Source organism: Vipera berus, assembly GCF_964194415.1.
Source record: "Vipera berus genome assembly, chromosome: W".
Taxonomy (NCBI): domain Eukaryota; kingdom Metazoa; phylum Chordata; class Lepidosauria; order Squamata; family Viperidae; genus Vipera; species Vipera berus.
The window spans coordinates 52,173,286-52,194,235 of record NC_138210.1 but is presented as its reverse complement, the minus strand read 5'-3'; the positions used below and the strand labels follow the sequence as shown (position 1 = coordinate 52,194,235).

General features: G+C 42.4%; 3 protein-coding genes across 4 annotated transcripts in view; 2 read left to right on the top strand and 1 right to left on the bottom strand.

The window, feature by feature from the left end:
• Positions 1-20,950, top strand: part of LOC308676510 (histone H4) — a gene marked incomplete at its 5' end in the record, with an annotated part of 198,724 nt that overhangs the window by 59,479 nt on the left and 118,295 nt on the right. The window lies entirely within an intron of this gene.
• LOC308676496 (transforming growth factor beta regulator 1-like) lies at positions 2,157-5,036 on the top strand (the record flags this gene model as incomplete). Its single annotated transcript, XM_081342319.1, has 1 exon — positions 2,157-5,036. The coding sequence occupies one exon, from the start codon at positions 2,157-2,159 to the stop codon at positions 3,174-3,176; it is 1,020 nt and encodes a 339-aa protein (XP_081198445.1). The 3' UTR covers positions 3,177-5,036.
• On the bottom strand, positions 6,058-15,234 carry LOC308676500 (translational activator of cytochrome c oxidase 1-like). Of its 2 annotated transcripts, XM_081342323.1 has the most exons (7): positions 15,096-15,223; positions 14,165-14,232; positions 12,549-12,786; positions 11,575-11,681; positions 9,601-9,731; positions 9,260-9,437; positions 6,058-7,229 (listed from the first exon to the last, which is right to left on the bottom strand). In XM_081342323.1, the coding sequence occupies exons 2-7, from the start codon at positions 14,204-14,206 to the stop codon at positions 7,029-7,031; spliced, it is 897 nt and encodes a 298-aa protein (XP_081198449.1). In that variant the 5' UTR covers positions 14,207-14,232; positions 15,096-15,223; the 3' UTR covers positions 6,058-7,028. The 2 variants fall into 2 exon arrangements, with proteins under 2 accessions (XP_081198449.1, XP_081198450.1); XM_081342324.1 differs by lacking the exon at positions 14,165-14,232 and having other exon boundaries at positions 15,096-15,234.

The window sequence follows — 20,950 nt, the reverse complement described above, 5'->3', positions numbered from 1 at the left end:
AATCTTGCAGATATACAGATCTGTTTAATTTACATGCCCCAATCACTCCCATCTTCTCAACCTCTTTTCCAAAAGGAATTCTGGTTTATACTTCACTCCTTCAGAAGAAAAAGTTGCCACATGATTCCTGTGCGTTGATCAGGGCCAGACAGAAGCAACTGCAGAGGCTCCTCTGCCAGAGATCCAGCTGCGAGGACTCCTTAGGCCAGGGGTCTTCCTCCAACTTGGCCCTTTTACGACTTGTGGACTTCAACTCCCAGAATTCCTCAGCCCGGCACGCTGGCTGAGGAATTCTGGGAGTTGAAGTCCACAAGTCGTAAAAGGGCCAAGTTTGTCAGCCGCGAGAAGGCGCTAATCCTTCCTCAGCAAGGAAAGAGTTACGCCAGCAGCAGAGCAAGGCAGCGGCGGGAGGGATCTCGTAGCCTTCGCTCTTTCCGCTTCCTGCTCCGGGATCTGAGAAGGCGGGTTGCTGTGATCTCTGGGTGAGAATCCGGGGGCGAGAATTCTGCAATGATAATCTCGATTACGGAGAGGACGGGGCGAGCAGATGATATGCTTTGCAAGCCATCGCATAATTGCAAATGCTTATTTCGAATAATTCTGCGTTTCTAGCAAAAGAGCGGGGAAATCCGGCTAGAACGAACGTGCGAAGGGCCGCAGCTGAATTGCATCCAGTCTCGCTCGTATCCTGGTCACCCGCAGTGGCCAAACCGCTATAACTTTCCATTTCCAGGTAGTAGTTGATAGATCAGCATTTCTGAACCTTGGCGACTTGAAGGACATGTGGACTTCATCTCCCAGAATTCCTCTTGCTGGCTGGGGAATTCTGGGAGATGAAGTCCACACGTCTTAAAAGTCGCCAAGTTTCAGAAATACTATGATATATTGTTTTTTAACTGGAATGCGGGGGGGGGGGGTTTATTTGCCCGTTGTGATGGCAGTAATTAATTGATCTAGTCTGCCCTCAGTCAGTTTTCACTTTGGAAGCCATGAAAGTGGATGCCTGTTGTATTACTTTTTAAAAAGTAAATTCCATTAAAGATAGTTTCCCAACTTGGGGTCCCTTTATGGTACTGGGATTACTAATGCTTAGCCAGCTATGTGACCAAGAGATAACAGCTTTATGGACCCATTACCCATAAATGAAGCTGGCATGCTTTATTTTAGGCACCTCGGGGCAAAGCCAGTTCTCCCTTATCTTCTTATGGGTTGCTGATTTTTCATTGCTGTGTCCTTACCTTTCTGTTTATTTTATTCTAGTTTCCTCTTTGCTATAATCCCCCCCCCCCTTTTTAGCACTTTGGATAGGTAAATGTGGAGGAAAATGTCTTGCCAGAATAATTGTTTTGCTGAACTTTTAAGGGAAAAGGGAAGGTGAAAAGGGGTTCTGTTTAAATGGAACTGCTTTGAAACTGGAATGTGGCTGCTCCATATGAGGGACCTATGTTGAATTAGAGGAAGGGTTTTTCCCCACAATCTAATTCAATAGCCAGTCATCCAGGGGCTAAAACAGGTAGTCCTTGTCTAGTAACTGCATTGTATAGTGACCATTTACAGTTACAACAGTGATGAAGAAGTATCTTTGTGACCAATCACATTTACGACCTTCACAGGTCTATAAAGGAAAGGAAAGCTGATGTAAGATTGTAAGCAGTTGCAGTTTCACTTAACTGCAACGGAGTTGCCAATCTCAGTTGTGATCACTAAATCAGGACCACCTGTACTAAGCTTCTTCTTTCTTCTTGGATAGCCAATAGATGCTTTGGGATCCATGAGTTTGTGGAACTATATTTTGTATTACTTTTTTAAAATGTTAAAATCCCAATTCCAAAGCTTTGGAATTGCTGCAGTTTTTAATTATTTGACTTGCCCTTTTCTGCATTTTTTTCTGCTTGTGTGAAAACAAAGCTATGCTCTTAAGTATATTGAATCTCGTTTTGGAAGGCCCCAGTGGTACAGTTGTACGTTACAATATGCTTGTGTCTGATTAGAAGTAGCCAGGCTTGCCATATTCATAATTTATGCATGGTTGACTGATTGTTAGGACAAGACTGAGCTGGAAATATTTGCCTACTTGCTGAAATTGTCTTTGGGGCTTTTCTTCCACCCTAGAGCCATCTACTGCCTGCCCCATTTCTTCTCTACTGCAGCCCACGATGAAGAAAAACCTACGGAAAAGCCAGGATGAACGTTATCGCTTGAAGTTTCAGCGTCTTTGCCGTGTGGCCAAGGTGCTGGTTTACGAGAACGCAGCCTTGTGTGATGAGATTGCCCGGCTGGAGGCCAAATACTTGTGGGTACGTGAAGAGCGTCGTTTCCTGCTTACTCGCCTGTTGCAAGCACAAGCCCTGGCTGAAGACGACTCACCCACACCAGCTGTGGCAGCCAGCCTGCAACCATCCCCAGATGAGCCGCAAAATTCTCGCAAAATTCGCCGGGAGCGCAAAGAGAATGGCCGAGCATCCAAACGCAGGGCGCCCCTGGAGCTGGGCATCCGCCGACTGGTCCCGCCGCTTCCCTTGGATCCTGCCGGACGACCGATTTTTCCTATCGCTTTAGGTCCACTGACTGTCTACAGTCTGGGTGAGATCATCTCCGACCGTCCTGGTTTTCACACGGAGAATGCCATCTACCCGGTGGGGTACTGCAGTACCAGGGTTTTTGCCAGCACCCACAGGCCAATTCACCGCTGTCTCTACACCTGCCAGATCAAGGACGGGGGCACCGGGCCACACTTCGAAATTGCCCCTGAAGACGAACTGGGAGCTGTAATAATGGGGTCCACCCCGGATGCCTGCCATGCTCAGCTGTTGGAAGCAGTGGGTGCTGGCCAGCTTGAGCCAGCCGGGGCCGAATTCTTTGGGCTGTCACACCCTGCAATCCAACACCTCGTCCAGAGCTGCCCAGGGGCACACAAGTGTGCTGGGTACCGCTGGTACCGCTTTGAGATCTGTCGCCCGAATGATGGACACCCTCCTGAAGGACTGTCTCCAGGAAACCCGGGCATTGATTTTGAGGCCTTCCAGAGTCAAGTTTTGGCCGGGTCTATGAATCTAGATTTCCCTGCAGCTTCTCCTTCTCCACCCTGCGGAAATGGCTACACTGAACTTTTCCTGCCTTGTGCTACTTCGGCTGGGTCCCCCCTCTCTCCGAGTCCAGAAACTGACCCTGATTGAGAACAGCCAGAGGGCAGCTTTTAAGGTTGCGTCATCCTTTCTTTCTAGCTTCTCTCTCTAGGGAGAACAGAGTTGCCCGATACCACTAGAATGGGTTTGAATGAAATTTTCAGAAGTTTTTTTCCCCCTTTCCCTTTAGATTTACAAGCACCCGCTTTATCTCTTTTAAGTTTTCCCCAGGACCAATAAGAAAAGAAGTAATTTAAAAACTAAAGGGGATCAGGGATTTTAAGTGGGGGGGGGGGCTATGGAATTCCTCAAAACAGGGTTTATCAAACTTTTTGGAGTAAAGGGCCGAGATTGCTTACTTTTTGCAAAATTACCAATATTGTGGCTATATTTTGGAGGCAGCCACACTCATTTCCAGTTCACTTATTCTGGAGCAGAGTTTGTTCTGTAGAGGAAGAGCTACAGAAGATCTAGTCATTGGCTTGTTCCAAGTGGGATCCAGTCCAGTTCGTTGTACAGAAATTCATGTGCTAAAGCCACACCTGCGCTCCGCCTGGACAAACAAGCTGTCGGCTTGTCCAGATGTAACCAGGAGCAAGGACTGCTACATATGCATGAGTTCCCTTCCAAATTGGCTACCCTCTATAGCAGGGGTGGGCAGCTACGGCCCCTTTATGATCTGTAGCAAGCTCAGGAATTCTGGGAGTTGAAGTTCACAAATCATAAAAGGGCCATAGGTGCCCACCCCTGCTCTACAAGTAATCGTCACTTAAAAACCCGAATCGGGACCGGAAATTTCTATTGCTAAGAGATGTGGCTGTTAGGTGAAAGATTATATAACCACACCACTTAGCAATGGAAAACGTTGGACAGTCACAGTTGCACATCGTTAAGTGATGACTGCACACTTTTCCTGCCCTGTTGTACTTGCTTCCACCTCATCACCCTCCATCTATAATCTCATCCCAATCTCTGCCTTTTTGGGTGTCCTGCGCTCCACTGCTTTTCCCTGCTGCCTCCAACTTACCCCCCTCTTCCTCCCACAGCTGATGATGTGTGCCTGACTTGGCCTTTGCATTGCAGCTGCTGGCAGAGCACAGGGGGAAGGGAAGCAGAGAGCAGCCAAGAGGGCAAAGATGGGAGATAGGTGGATGGAGTTCGTATGTGCAGGTGGCATGCCAAGTGCCCAAATTTTGACCATGTGACCACAGGGGTGCTGGAGTGGCCATAACTTCAAGGACCAGGCATAAGTATCATTCATTCAACATTATTGGAACTTTGAACTGTCACTGAAGAATGTTAAGTGAGGACTATCAGCAATATTTGTTTGTGACTTTCTAGCTAGTTAACAGTCTTGAGAATCCTATATTAAGCCAATACATCCAGCGATATTGTAACATCTGAGGTTAGGGAAACCAAATAACTCTCCATGTTCCGATACTGCAAACTGAACCTTCATTGTCATCCCAATCAGCCAAAGGACTACTTGGGGACCGTATGAGATAACATGGAATGCGTATAGCCTGTAGTTTACCAAACCCTGACCTACAGCAGGACATGCCTGGGTAGAAAAAAAAACCCGTCTTGCTATTAAATGAACATCTACTTGTTGAGTTTTCCTGCAGCTGGGCTAACAATTGGTTTCAAAATATTTCCATCATAGCCTCATTGAAAAGGTAATGTTAGATCGTGTCTTGTGTTCCACTTAGATATTAACATGTAGAATTTATATGGGGTGTATTTCTGCTTTTACCCATAATCTTCAAGTGACTATTAAAGTTTTTGTATATTGTGTTTATGCTCATTAGGCAGTGATACTGTCAACTCCATGCTAATATTGTATTAAGATACCTTCTCGTTGTAACTGATTGTGTAAATTCCCCTTCCTGTGCCATTTTGTAGTGTATGAATGTTAACAGACTAGCAATTAAATTGAAGTGTTGCTGTACTTTTTCCACTGTATACTAGAAAAAAGTATATTACAGAGAAGAACAGGAACACATCTATGCCGTTATTGGAGAAGCACTGTTGGTTGCACAACTTACAAATTCACACACAAAATCAAGCACACAGTGACTGGCCTGTATTATCTTGATTTTCTCCCCCTCCCCCCCATTATTTTCTTGTGTCCATAAGCCTCAACTTTGCAACCTGTTTTGTCCTAAGCCTTAAAATTTGCCTAAAAGAAAATTTGACGATGTATATGGAATTAGTAGAATATAAATACAAAAAATAATAAAAATAAAGGGACGCGGTGGCTCAGTGGGTTAGGACGCTGAGCTTGTCAATCAGGTCAGCAGTTTGGTGGGTCAAATCCCGAGTGCCGCGTAACAGAGTGAACGCCTGTTACTCGTCCCAGCTTCTGCCAACCTGACAGTTCGAAAGCACGTAAAAATGCAAGTAGAAAAATAGGGACCACTACGGTGGGAAGGTAACAGTGTTCCGTGCGCCTTTGGCGTCTAGTCATGCCGGCCACATGACCACGGAGAAGTCCTCGGACAAGTGCTGGCTCTTCGGCTTTGAAACGGAGATGAGCATCGGCCCCTAGAGTTGGAAACGACTAGCACGCATGTGCGGGGGAACCTTTACCTAAATACAAAAAATAATGTCACTGATAATGAATTCTCCATTTAAGAAAAGGATTTCTTTTCCCAATTTGTAATGTATAGGCTCATAATCCTATCTGTGCAAATCAATTGTGACATATGCAGATGTTTAGACACATTCATCAGCATTCATGTATATAGTCCTCAACTTACAACCAGTTGCTTAGCAACTGTTTGAAGTTGCAGTGGACGCCCCCCCCCAATTCCCAAAGGTACTTATGACATGGTTTTGAAGTTCTGGCAGCTGCGCCCTCCCCCCCCATATTTTTAGGCTTTCCACAAAAATGGCCCACAGCAAACAATATGTTAGTTTTATAACTCTTGCATTCACTTGAGTGACACAAAAAAAGTAAAACTCAGTCACTCACATGGGTGAACTGCTTTACGACCATTATGACCTACGACTGTAATGGCAGGCTCCTATTATGGTCATAAGCCAAGGAGTACCTGTACACATGATAGACACGCCAGACGCACAACTACAAAATGCACTTTTTTCTCAAATTTGATAGAAGCCTACACCAAACGGCCTTTTTAAAAATATATCTGGATGCACAATTATCAATGCAAATAGACATTTACATACCAGTTTTGTTTCTGTATTAATATTTCTGAACAAATTGATCTAAGGAGAAAAACAAAGTGATGCTGATCCTAGCAACACAGATGTGAAATGATTCTACAGGACAAATGCTTTAGTGTGATTCAGAATGGCTATTTGGGTGCATTTACTGTCCCTCGTGGAGGCATCCCAAAGCAGCAAAGTATGTATCCAAACTGGTTCCGTCACACATAAATTCAGGTGTGTAGGGGTGTGTGTGTGTAAAGATTTTTTTACGAGCTTGCATGCTTGGAAGGCGGCAGAACTATCTCCCAACAGCTCAGGAAAAATGGAAACAAGAACGTATCCAGTTATTTCAAGATTACTGAACTTTCAGTCAACGTATCGCTGTTGGCTTGGCAATTATCTGTTTGGATATGATTGGTTTGTTATATTGAGGTGCTAATGAGACAACCACACTGTCCTCCAATGGAAGTTAGTAACCAATCCCAGATATTTCTGGCAGGAGTTGCCCAAACTTCTTGCTCCAGCACTTTTCTAGCATCCACATTTGGTACATGCCGTTGGGTTGTCTTCTGACAAGGAACTTGAAGAGGAGGGCAAAGAGGCACACAGGCATGTCAGAAACATAGCAAACCCCATTTACCATTAATAGTCTTGGTTTGGATCGGGAGAAAATAATACCAGACTTTAGCTGGTAAGGCTTCAGTAGCTTCTGGAGGTATGCTGGTAAAACTATGCAATGTTGTTGTATACCCGAACAACATCTTCGTGGTCTTCAAGGGCCTCTAGCAACCTCGCGGCCCCTTCCATCTCTGGGTCTGATAGCTGGACATGGACAATTGGGATGAATTCGAGGCCAGCAGACAACGAACAAAGACCCAGCGACTCCAGTTTTTCACGTACTTGGTGCAAGGTGGACACAGCGGAAATAAACTAAGCAATGGAGAAGACAAAAGGAGGAAAAAATATAGCGTTATAGCAGGCGTGTCAAACTCGCGACGTCATGTGACGATGCGCGACGTATCATGACTTTTTCCCCATGGCTGGCAATGGGGTGGGCACGCTTTCAGTATCACGCATCCGGCCCGTGGGCCAGCAGTTTGACATGCCTGCGTTATAGCCAGTGCCTAGAAACCTAAAACACCTGATCAAATCTAAAAAGTTCAAATAGTTATAACTATGCACCGGGATTCTCCAACAGTCGGGGGGGGGGGAGGAGGAGACTCTTTGGGAGACTAATTTGCAGGAGTCAAGGAATTTACATATTTAGATCACGGTTGCTGTTATAACTTGTTCTTTGTCGAGACCAGGGGTCGGCAACCGTAGACACTCAAAGAGCCACTTGGACCCATTTCTCAGAGAGAAAAGAACACTGGGAGCCACAAAACGCGCACACACAAGGGGGGGGAACTTGATTGAAGAGTTTAATTAAAAAGAAATTGAGGCTGCTGTGCATGAGTTCTCTCTCTCCCTCCCCCTCCCTCTCTTTCCCTCCCTCCCTCTCTCTCCCCCCCCCCTCTCCCTCTCTCCGATCTTCTGCTCACCAGGCAAGCTGGCTTCACGCTGTTCTCGGACAAGCTGACACACATTTTTATTGGGCTGGCTCTCCTGCCCTTGAGAGCTGCTGCTTTTTGCTGCTTCCTGTGGAGATGCAGCAAAGGCAGGAGCCCTGCCCAATAAGCTTGTCAGCTTCTTGGAGAACAGTGTGAGTTACATACATACACACAGAGAAAGAGAGAGAGAAAGAGAGAAAGAGAGAGAGAGAGAGAGAGAGAAGGGAAGCACAAGTGCCTCTCTCTGTCTCTCTCTCTCTCTCTGTGTAACTCACGCTGTTCTCCGAGCTGCAGGAGAAGGCTGAAAGACTTGCGTTACCGATCCGTGGTCTAGACAGAAAGAGTCTAGTTCAGACTGATCGGGAGTGAATTCTGACAGAGCTTGGCATGCACTTGGTGGAAATCAACGATCAGCTACCTGCTGGGTGCACATCCTGCCCAGGTGAGAGATTGCAGAGTGCTACCTTGCAGTGACCCAGTCCTATATTCCTCTAGCATGCATCTCCCTGGGGGGTTTTCTATCTTGGTGAGATAAGGATGGGCAAGAGCCACAATGTATAGGTAGTCCTTGACTTACGACTGATCGCTTAGTAACAGTTTGAAGTTACGATCTACTTGAAAAAGGGGACTTAGGACCGGCATCCGAAGTTCTAATGGTTGCTCCCCTGCCCTGTGGTCACATGAACTATATTTTATGACCGTTTTGCTGCATTCAGCAAAAATAGTCTATAGCAAACAATGAGTTCGTTTTAACAACTGCAGTGTCTGCTTAGTGATATTTGCTTAATGACATCTGCAAAAAAAGCCATAAAATTTGGTGATTCACATGACCAATCTGCTTTGCAACCACTGATATTGACAACCTTAATGGGCAGGCTCCATTACAGCCGTAACTCAAGGACTTACCTATAGTCTTGCACAGGGAACCATTTCTAAGCCATCTGAAATTTTATCAGTTGTACAAAAACACCTTTAACCCTAAGATTCTCTTGGCCACACACACACCCTGCACACACACACTCATTTTTGTAGTCCACAGTCCCCTCCATGCAGTGCCATTGAAACTCAGCGTCAAGCCAATGATTTTGTTATAAAGACTCCCCAGCTTGAGCTCATCCCTAGTGACAATGGACGTTATGGGTAATATTCTCAGAAATTACAGGGAATTTACCATTTTTTTCACTTGAAGAGTTTTTCCCCCCACTTTCCTCAGTCTTGGGGTTTTTCTGGTCATCTCAGCCCAAACCGTGTAAGTAGCTTTGTGGAAATCACTCAAAATCTTTTAAACGTTTGTCCTCACTTCCTTGCTAGGTCAACCATTTGGGGTGCAACATTTTTTAAATTTTTTTTTAAAGAGTGGAAATGTGTGCCACTTACTTCGCTAAATTTAAACCCACCCTTTCAACTCACCCTGAGCACCACCTTCTCATCCTCCTCTTCTTCTTCCTGGACGTCTTCAGCTTCGGCTTCAATTGCCAAGTCAAGTGCCTGATCCAAGCTGACAGGACTGCCGGATTTGTCTTCCTTGCTGACAGTCACAACCCCCTTTTTTTCAAAATGATTGTGAAGCCCTTCGGCAATGATCCCCCTGCAAGGAACCAAGTCTTTAGCCTAAGACTTATTAAGCAGTGGCTTGCTAGAACCTCTGCAGTCTCTGATGTGAAAGGACTACAAATCCCCATTAAACTTGCACGCCCCCACCTCCTACCTCTTGCAAACTAGCCAGCCAACACTCCTTAGGTTGCACTAACCCATTTTTGTTTAAAAGATGTCGGATTTCATTGGAAGTCCTCTTCAAGTTGTCTGTCAGTATTTCGACATAGAATGATGCACCACCTGGACCTCGGATGCTGCAGAGGTGATAGATGGATTTCATCTTCTCCTGCCGAAGAAATTAATAATGGTAACCATCACCAAACCACATCATCTTCCCCATCATTTCAAGTATCAGGTATATGGTCCTCAGCTGCCCCTTTAAAGCAATTTAACAAAAGCGGGAACCAAATGTGTTTATCTATTTAAAAGATTTGTATGGCCACGTACCTTAAACGCAACTCTGGGCGACTCACAACAATGAAAGCAGTAAGTGCAAAATCATAGACCACAGAGCCATAAAAACAAAAATGCAATGCTTATGTCAGGGGTCTTTAAACTTGGCCCTTTTGTGACTTGTGGACTTCAACTCCCAGAATTCCTCAGCCAGGCACACTGGCTGAGGAATTCTGGGAGTTGAAGTCCACAAGTCATAAAAGGGCCAAGTTTGAAGATGCCTGGCTTACGTCATCTCCTTGAGATGCCCCACAACCAATCTGAATATCCTCCTTCTATCCTAGCATCTGTCACTACCTCCATTTCTTCCCCATGCTGGAGGTAGTGACAGATTCTATTTTCCTGGGCTCCAAGATCACCGCAAATGGAGACTGCAGCCAAGAAATTAAGACGCTTGGTCCTGGGGAGGAAAGCCATGGCAAATCTAGACAGCACACTAAAAAGCAGAGACATCACCCTGCCAACAAAAGTGCGTATAGTCAAGGCTATGGTCTTCCCAGTTGCAATGTATGGCAGTGAAAGTTGGACCATAAGAAAGGCTGAGCGCCAAAGAATCGAGGCCTTTGAACTATGGTGCTGGAGAAGACTCCTGCGAGTCCCTTGGACTGCAAGGTGATCAAACCGATCCTGAAGCTGAAACTCAAATACTTTGGCCACCTAATGAGAAGGAAGGACTCTGGAGAAGAGCCTAATGCTGGGAAAGGTTGAGGGCAAGAGAAGAAGGGGACGACAGAGAATGTGGTGGCTGGATGGAGTCACTGAAGCAGTAGGCGTGAGCTTAAATGGACTCCAGAAGATGGTAGAGGACAGGAAGGCCTGGAGGAACGTAGTTCATGGGGTCGCGATGGGTCGGACACGACCGCAAGTAACAACAACAACATCCTAGCATCTGGGTAACAAGCCAGCTTTTGGTAGCATACCAAAAAAAGCTAAAAGAGGGCCTGCCAAATCACCAGAGGGTGTTCTGAAGTGCCACTAGATGGCAAGATTTCAGAAAAGGGACCAGGAATATGCTTGCCTATCTGATATGGTAGGATAGGCAGCTATTCTGAGGAGCAGGTAGTCCTCCAAGTATCTGGGTCTTATTCCATGAAGGGTTTAAAAGTGATAACCAACACTTTGAATTGTACCTGGAAGGAAGCTGGGAGCCAGTGCAGCTCAAACAACAGAAATGTAATATGGCCAAACCTAAGGAACACCTAATTCAGCACATGCTATTGTTGTTCTGGACCAGTTGTAGCTTCCAATTGGTCTTCAAGTGTTCTTCAATGCATCCCTTAAAAATGTATTCCTGAAAGATATTTCTAACTTGCTTTTCTGCTGTACAAGCTCCACAAAGGAACAGCAATAAAAAACCCACAAAACAGAGATCAAAAGCTGGCTGGTCCTAATGACTGTTTTGCCCCCAAATAGATGGCTCACAAAGGAGTCAGCAGGAACATCCAGAGGAAAGGGTGTGGTGGAAGGCACATTTGTTGTTATATCATGGAGTAAATAACACAAATCAAGTCTTGTATTCTGACCTAAGTATATAAGTCTTATCTTGTCAATGATGCCATGTGGCTTATCAACAGGATGACACCACCATCATTTTGGCATTCTCATAGCTTGTATCGTACATCTTTGGCTATAGCCATCCCTTTATGCAGACCCCCCCCAGTGACTCATAAACCTACCGCGCCAGAGATGGCTGTTTCAATAGAGCTTTTTGGCATATTCTTCCTTCGACACACCTCAATAATGTTGGCTAAATTAGTGTTAAGATGTGGGTTGGGTCCTCCTTCTGAAAAGGCAATGCAGAAAGAGATGGCCAATCATTATCATTAGGTTAGGAAGCACTACACTACATTTAAGGAAACTGGAAATAAAAGAGAATTTTGTTCAGTTAGTGCAAGAATGCCGAGTTCAACTATACATAATTAAGGATGTGCACAGCATGGTTTCTTCCAACTGTTGTAATTAAGGAGAGAACATTCGGGAGCAAGCCTAGTTTTAAATGCAGAATGTCTTCTTTTAAATCTGAAGAGCTCATTCAGTGCAAATAGGGAGCAACATGTTTCACAGCTCCGGTTTATTCATTTTATATCCCATTTTTATTATTTTTATAAATAGGTCAAGGCAGCAAACAGAAACAATACTCTTTTCTCCTCCAATTTTCCTCACAACAACCCTGTTAGGTGGGTTGGGCTAAGAGAAAGTGACTGGCCCAAAGTCACCCAGCTGGTTTTTGTGCCTAAGGTGGGATTAGAACTCACAGTCCTAATTTCTAGTCTGGTGCCTTAATCACTAGACCAAACTGTTTGGTTATTGTCTCATCCTAACAATCTTGGCAAAAAGGACTGTTCTGCTCGCCAGAAAATAGTGATACATGTCCCAATCTTGCCTTTTTTGCAAGTCCCTCACTTTAGACAAGTTAGCATAACAAGAACCACACCTAGCTAACAAAAGTTTGTCCAACAATTATTGCCTAGAATATGGTTTTCCATATGGTAAATCACAAATCACAAATGGCTGGATTCATACAACACATTGAGCTAACATCAAAACCAAACACATGATGGCTTCATGTCATATTGTGGCTTAGCCACAGCTGTCCTTAGGAGTCTTCACTTTGATTGTAAAAAAAGCCAGTGAAATATTGGATCCGTACCCTTCACAGCAAAACGGATCATCATGGTAAGTTTTTGGAAGACCAAGGAACGTGCAGTATCTTTAGGACCCTTAATATGCTTGACTTTGGACCACTTGTTGTGTCCAGCAAGTGCGGCACTGGAGGCATGGATGGCACAACTGGGATGATGGAAAAGCATCAAACGGGGTGGCCGAAGTAGAACACTCAGCCGTGTGTAAATGCAGCCCACGGACATGATTTTGGATTGGCCACAGACCTTGGAACAAAAGAGAATATGAAGGAAAATTAACATGGAGACATTCGAAGAACATATAATCTACATATAATTTATATATAAATCTGGTGGCAGTGTCCTATTAAGTCAATCCTAATTCTTGGTGACCATAGGAACAAATCCATACAGGTTTCTTAATGACATTTTCAGAAGGGGCATGCCATTTATTTTTTTTAAAAAATATGTTTTATTGATTTTTAACATAATCACCTTAATATTTGGTAAACAGTGTGTTGTTTGGGTTAGTATTTAAAAAACAATCAATAATAATTAATTTCTATAATTCTATAGTCCATATAATGGCTTTGCTTTTCTTCTTCCAATAATATTCTCTTTTGCCAACCTTAAATTAATACATTTATTATATGAATAAATGACAATTAAATATAGACATTTTTCTCGTATTTCTGCAAATAATAACCCCATCAATATAAAGCTTTTCTAACTGATCATCTTGTCTCGTCATAGATCCTGTTTACAAAATTGTTATTTAAATTTGTTTTCCCCACAATATTCAAAGCATTCTTACTGATTTAAGATTTTCTCCAAATTAGTTACACTTAAGTATTTAAGTCTTTTTTCTCATACAAGCCATCCCAACACTTTTACATTTCTCATATTTTAAAAAAAGAGGGGGAAAAAGAAAACACTTCTTTTATATAAACCATCCCAACGTTTTTATATTTCTCATGTCAAAAAACAAAACACAAAAGAAAGAAAAAATACTATATTACTTGAGGGGGTTCATCCCTCTTAAACTAATCTTCATTTATATCCCAAATCTTTCTATTTCTTTAACCATATTCAAACAGATGTTTAATTTTTAAATATTCCCTCTGGTAAATCCCATCATCTAATTTCTTAATTTCTTTTTTTTTTAGTTTTGTAGTTTTTCCTTTGGCTAACAACTGATCTAAAGTCACACAGCTGACTTTCATAGCTAGGGCAGGACTAGAACTCAACTCTCCCAGCTTTGAATCCTGCCCCTTGAGCCCCTTTACCAAAAAGTTTTCCAAAAACAGATCCACACCATAAAAATGGCTCAGTTGGGAGTGGGATAATTACAGATAACCTCCCCAAAAGGTATACCCACGTGTATAGTTTATCTGAACATTCCAGAAATGTTAGGCTAAATTCTGGAGTTCCCCCTCCCACGCCAAACAGTAAAATAGCAAAGTATAAAACTACCAAACCTAATGATCTATTTATGATGTCCAAAGTGTTAGGAATAGGATAGCTATCAAAATAACACCAAAACAAGGTCCAAATCCTTATTTTTTAAAAAAAAAACAGATTATACTTCCAAGAACCCTCTTCTTGTTATATTGATTCATTGTTTTGCTCTTTATTTCATACGTACAGGATACTGTCTACAAAACAAGCCACGCTCCCCTTTCGGCATTTACCCTTCTTATGGTAATGGCAGGGCTAGACGAATCAAAAGTTGGAATTAAGATTACTGGGAGAAATATTAACAACCTAAGATATGCAGATGATACCACTCTAATGGCAGAAAGTGAAGAAGAACTAAAGAGCCTCTTGTTGCAGGTGAAGGAGAGTGCAAAAGTTGGGTTGAAACTTAACATTAAGAAAACCAAGATCCTGGCATCCAGCCCTCTCAATTCCTGGCATATAGATGGGGGGAATACGGAGGTAGTGACAGATTTTATTTTCCTGGGCTCCAAGATCACCGCAGATGGGGACTGCAGCCAAGAAATTAAAAGACGCTTGCTCCTCGGGAGGAAAACCATGGCAGATCTAGACACCACACTAAAAAGCAAAGACATCACCCTGTCAACAAAAGTCTGTATATTCAAGGCTATGGTCTTCCCAGTTGCAATGTATGGCAGTGAAAGTTGGACCATAACAAAGGCTGAGCACCAAAGAATTGAAGCCTTTGAACTATGGTGCTGGAGAAGACTCCTTGCAGTCCCTTGGACTGCAAGGCGATCAAACCGGTCAGTCCTAGAGGAGATCAACCCTGACTGCTCTTTAGAAGGCCAGATCCTGAAGTTGAAACTCAAATACTTTGGCCACCTAATGAGAAGGACTCACTGGAGAAGAGCCTCATGCTGGGAAAGGTTGAAGGCAATAGAAAAAAGGGACGTCAGAGAATGAGGTGGCTGGATGGAGTCACTGAAGCAGTAGGCGTGAGCTTAAATGGACTCCAGAAGATGGTAGAGGACAGGAAGGCCTGGAGGAACGTTGTCCATGGGGTCGCGATGGGTCGGACACGACTTCGCAGTTAACAACAACAACAATGGTAATGGCATAAACCTGCCTGCCCTAACCTTGGTTTCAGAATGCCCGAGAAGGTCGGGGAAGACAGTTTACACGGCGATCCTAAATATATGCGGAAAGACTTAAGTGTCAAGAGAACGTCGGGATGGGGCCTTCCATCATTTCCTGCAATTAACCCATTACTCCGCCCTCTCCATCCGCTACCCCTTACCTACCCAGGAGGAGTAACTCAGGAATAAAATCCCAGAATTCTGCAGAGTCCTTCCACTAAAAGCTCCGCCCCCATTAGGGAAGAGCCTGAAATTAACTCTTTCTTCTCGGCAAATCAATTTTCCAATGCCAATTTTTTCCTCTCCTTTATTTTTTCAACGGACACTTACTCCCCAGTCCTTCACTCAGAAAGATTCCTTGAGCCGCTTTGCAAAGACCAGCTTTCCTTGTATTGAAGCTTAAGGGTTACGAGACACAAGGAAAAAGATCGGGAGGGAAGAGGAAAACGAGTAACTTCGTGGCTGAAGTCACTTCCGGATTTAAGCCGCACGAACAAGTGAATGTCTGCGCATGTGCAGAATCCTCCACCGCTGAAGTATTTCACCGCTAACTAGCAATGGAACTAGACCTCAGTGATAATAAGTGGCGCCTGCTTAGTTGCTCCAATGAATAAAAATCTTTCTTTGGAAAAAGAAAGGTAGTCCTGCACGGCAGTTTCCTCTAACTACAGCCTTGTGCATAGGAGTAGTAGGCAATCGGTTGTCGTCGGAGGATTTGGATTACAATTCCCATCGCATCTGACAAAGGGGAACGGCGGATGAGGATAATTGAAATAATAAAATTACTGGTGGACCCCGGCTTCTCTGTGATATCTATGCAGTTAATGATATGGCATTAGTGAGCAAATTTCCAAATGGAGGTTGCTCAGGGCAACGCTGGACTGGATGGTGATGTGCAAAGTGTAAGACTTAAGGTTTTTCTTTCTCCGGAGATATTATTCTGCTTTTCCCCCTCATTTAATATTTCTTTAAGTTGGCTCCCCAGTACATTTTTTGTACCTTTTCTGCCTCAAAATGGCATCAAATGCCACATTACTAATTTTGGGACACTGTTTTAAGGGGTGCAAAAAACATGTTCAGAAGCCACAAAGGCTGCGCAAGAATAGTCTTTAATGACAAGCTAAGCATCACTTTTTAGAATCACAAATGAAAACATTTGCTTATCCTTTGCTTAAAAATCTGTTTCTCAACCTTGACAGCTTTAAGCTCTGTGGATTTCAGCTCCCATAATTCCCCAGCCAGCATGCTGGGGTTATTGGCCTCCAAGATGCAAGATGCACTTGTCATTCTATTTGAAGTCTTTGGTTTAACTGAAATATAGTAAATCAATAAGATTGCAAGGATTTTTTTCCCCAGAATAAGAGAGTTGGAAGGGACCTTGTAGGTCTTCTGGTCTAATCCTCTGCTCAGGCGGAAAACCCTGGCCTATACTATTTTAGACAAATGGCTGTCCAGCCTCTTCTTAAAAGCCTCCAGTGATGAAACACCCACAACTTCTGAAGGCAAGCCATTCCACTGATTGTTTTAACTGTCAGGAAATTTCTCCTTAATCCTAGATTGGTTCTCTCCTTGATTAGTTTCCATCCATTGCTTCTTTTCTTGCTTTCCGGTGTTTTGGAAATTAGGGTGACCCCCTCTTCTTTGTGGCAGCCTCTCAAATATTGAGAGGGGCTGCTATCGTGTCACCCTGGTCCTTCTTTTCACTAGACTAGACATACCTAATTCCTGCAACAGTTCTTCATATGTTTTGGCTCTTTTTTGCACTCTTTCCAGAGTCTCAACATCTTTTTTATAATGTGATGATCAAAACTGGATACAGTATTCAGTTTCCACCAATGCATTTCATGCAAGCCTGGTACATAATTTTCACTCCCCATTTTTTAGAAGAATGGAGAAGGCCCTTAATTATTTCATGGATTATCTCTGATTACAGGCAATAGAAACTTATTTGGGATGTGACTGATATTTGTGCTAGCAATCTTTTTCCATTAAATTAATCATTTTGCAATAAATTCTCAACTGGTACATGTGTCTAGCCACTGATATAATATCTGTGCTTAATTTTTTCATGCTTCTCTAATTTTCAGGTCAGAAATGTTAGTAACTTAATATATTTTCAGAGTAGCATTTCTGCAGCCTGTGCAGCTTGTTTGCTCTTTAGATTAATCAAAAAAAGCAGTCTCATTACTTGTCCCAAACAACATAGCTACTGAGAATCATCTAGTAAGAGCTATTAAGCCATACAGTTGTAGTCTAGGAATATTCTACTAAAGAACACATCGTTGTAGAAATCACAGTAAGAATATGGTTCATGTTTTTTCTTACAAGTTGCATTTTTTTTCTATGTGCAAAACAATGGGGGAATGAACTTTCAGGTATAATACACAGAAAAAAATATATTTGCCAAAACGACAGGGAGCAAAAGAAGAAGTATAACTGAATTTTACTTACTGGATTTGCAGCATAAATTGCAATAGGCTAATCTATGACTAGCTGAAGCATGGCTTACTGAGTTCTTTCAATTGCTTTGATTCACACAACACATTGCACTGTAAAGTACTGTATTGTACTGAAGTACTGTAACCATTATAAGCTAAGTATATTCAGCACATTGAGCCACAAAGTAGCCAAGCACATTTTAGAAAATATTTGAACTCCCTACCTCAATTAAAAGCAGCATTACATTTGCACCATCCTGAATTCATCTTATTCCTAAATTAATTCTGTTCTCTAAACTTGGCTACTGGCTATTTTCTTGGGTTTTGGGGTGATAAACCTTGCTACTTTTTTTTTACCTGGATAAGATTCTACTTGACAGCCAGATGTCTTTCAGTAGTATAATATGCACATCACCTTTCTGAAATTCCCAGTCTGAACACGCAGCTCTAACCGTTGCTTGTAGAAATGAAACTTCAAAAGGTGGTGGAAAAACCTGTTTTGTATCTATATCTTTGTATCTATAGAAGACTATTTAAGGACCTGGCAAAACTATCCATCTATGTATGCAATGCACAAACACATTTTTTTTTAATCCCATTTATATCCCGCCCTTCTCCGAAGACTCAGGGCGGCTTACAATTTTAAGCACAAACCAATGTGCTTAGCAATAGCCTTCATTCTATGTATATGCCTGCTTATTAGGGCTTTCGCCCCCCCCAAGCGGCATTATTACAAAGTCAGCTTAATTGCCCCCAACAATCTGGGTCCTCATTTTACCTACCTCGGAAGGATGGAAGGCTGAGTCAACCTTGAGCCTGGTGGGATGCGAACCTGCACTAATTGCAGGCAGCTGGTGTTACTTAAGGAGGCATTAGCCTACTGCTCCACCAAGGCTCTGCAGTTGCATAACTGAGTAGAACAGAAAGCATAAATTAACGACTGTAATAAGATTTATAAAACCAAAAATTATTAATAGATGGGTTACTGTGCAAAGAGCTTAATCTATCTGATTAACAGTATGCATATATTCTATCGTAGTGTTTCTTAATGTTTGGACAAGACTGTGGAGTAATTGAATTATTGATGTGGTTCAAATGGAAAGTATTTGTGTGGTTACAGTACTTTGTAAAGCAACTAAGTGTAGCTTCAGTTAGTAACTGTGGCAAGTAACTATGCCATTTTCATTAGAATTGAAAAATATGAACAGGGAAAAAAAACCCCATTGAAATCCATCATATATTGAGCTCATTCATAATATGATGTTGGTGGGCAAACACACCTAACAGAAATTTACTGTAGAAAGCAAGGAAGGTGATGCTGATAGAGATATGCAGGAACTGTTACGTAGACAAAAATGGATGGAAGAATTTTTAAGTCCGGAACAGTCAGATGACATTCAGAAGTGACTCAGGCAGACATTTCCCTAATTCACTGAACTATAAGGAGGAAGGGGAGAACCAGCACCATCAGACTTCCAAGACTGTGTTATTGTAGCCAGTCTCAATAAAAGCAGCTTTAGCTTGCCTGTGGAATTGTTTTCCTGGTCTGATCGAACACATTTAATGATTAAAATGAACTTTAGAACAATGCTGGGGAGTCTGCAGGCTATGGTTAAAAAAAACTCAAAATAGTACCCAACACTGGAAAAATGAAAATTTACCAGCTGAAGAAGTACTAATTAAGAAAATTTTAGAGTGTGCAGAAATGGATAGATTGACTTTAAAGATAAAAGAAAAAGAAGACTCAGTGTATTTTAGAAAATGGGATAATTTCTATCAATGGCTAGAAAAAGAGTTAGAGAGAAAGGAATGTGATATGTAACTTTGAATATATATTAGCAAGAAGAAGGCTATTAAGCAATTAATTAACATATTGTTTACAATAATTAACTATTATCTATTATTGTTTGTTAAACACATGAACCCAGACATGCTGTTTGCTAAATATTGAGAATGTTATTTGGAAAAACCCCAACCTCAACCCAAATACCAGCACCAACCCTGACCCCACCTTATTCCTAACCCTATAAAAACTAATAAAATTTAAGCAGAAAAACTCAAAATAGTAGACATGAGGATGCAACTGAACCTCCATCTGTTTTTATGTATGTTGTGTAAAAACATAAGTGAAGTACATGTAACACACATTAAAAAATGAGTGAAATTTCAATCACATCTTTATGGCCACCATCCTGACTTTGTTATCAACCCTGTCAAATTATTTGGCAATAAAATGATCCATTCATCTATTGTGTTGTAAAAGAGATTAAAGATGTAATTTCTGTGGCACAGAAACATAAAAGCTCATGGCTATTGTGTTTCAACATTTGATGAGAGGGATTTGCAAGTTAGAAGCAATATACAAAGAGTGATTACAACTCATTTACTAGATTAAAAAAAAAGGAAAATCTGTGTGTAAACATTGCTTTCTGAAAGAACTTGAAGATAATACAGATAGTCCTTGACTTATGACAGTTCAGTGACTGTTCTAAGTTATGACAACACTGAAAAAAGGGGTTTAGAGCTGGTCTTTGCACTTACAATAGTCACAGCTTCCCCACGGTGACTTGATCAAAATCTCGGCACTTGACAACCAGCTTGTATTTGTGATGGTTGCAGCATCCTGGGGCCACATGATTATCACTTGCGACCATCTCAGTTTATTTACGACAAGCAACGTCAATGTGGGAAGCCAGATTTGCAGAATGACTGCATGATTTGCTGCAGCTGATTTGCTTAACAACCATGGCAAAATGCTTGTAAAATCAGGCATGACTCATTTAACTGCCTTGCTTAGCAACAAAAAATTCTGGTCCCAACTGTGGGTATAAGTTGAGGGCTGTTCTGTCCTACGCAGCCAAAATTTGCTTTCCAAGCAGCAGGGCTAAGAAAGGCCTTCCCACAGGATGGGAAGAAAATTTACCCCAGTAGTGTCTGCACCTATTCTGAAATCAATTCTTTTCAAAGGCAGTGAGATGGGGAGTGTTTTTTGCTTACAGGCAGACAGTACATTTCCCGCGGAAATGAGCTTTCATGATTCAAGCCTCAAAAGCAATGACTGTGATAAGTGTAACTGATTTTTTAAAATGTATGTTGTTTACTGTGGTACTCCACACCTAGGAAGATTTTTTATTTTATGTTAGGCGTACTTCCAACCAAGTCACTAAACAATGGGTGGCAGCTTTAGGACCTGAGGAACAACGTGGCACAAACTTCTGCAAATGTTCCCCCAGATTCTCCAGTAAACTGCAATCTTTAAGCCCCTTTAAGGAAAAGGTGGAAGACACAGGATCAGAAAAAGGAAAGGAGGCGAGGTTTCATGCAGGAATACAAGCTCATTTGAGGGCTAATCCACACGGAGCTCCGTTTCCATCTGTCCTGTTTGCCATCATTCGCTCCCTAGAGACTAAAATGGAC

Bases quoted from the DNA above. Each gene is read 5' to 3' on its own strand.
- LOC308676500 (XM_081342323.1), bottom strand. From the start codon at position 14,206: ATGCCGAAAGGGGAGCGTGGCTTGTTTTGTAGACAGTATCCT. The intron at 12,787-14,164 runs GTACGTATGAAA...TTTTGTTCCAAG, and splicing joins TGTTTTGTAGACAGTATCCT to GTCTGTGGCCAATCCAAAAT. The intron at 9,732-11,574 runs GTAGGTTTATGA...TTTCTTCGGCAG, and splicing joins AAACAGCCATCTCTGGCGCG to GAGAAGATGAAATCCATCTA.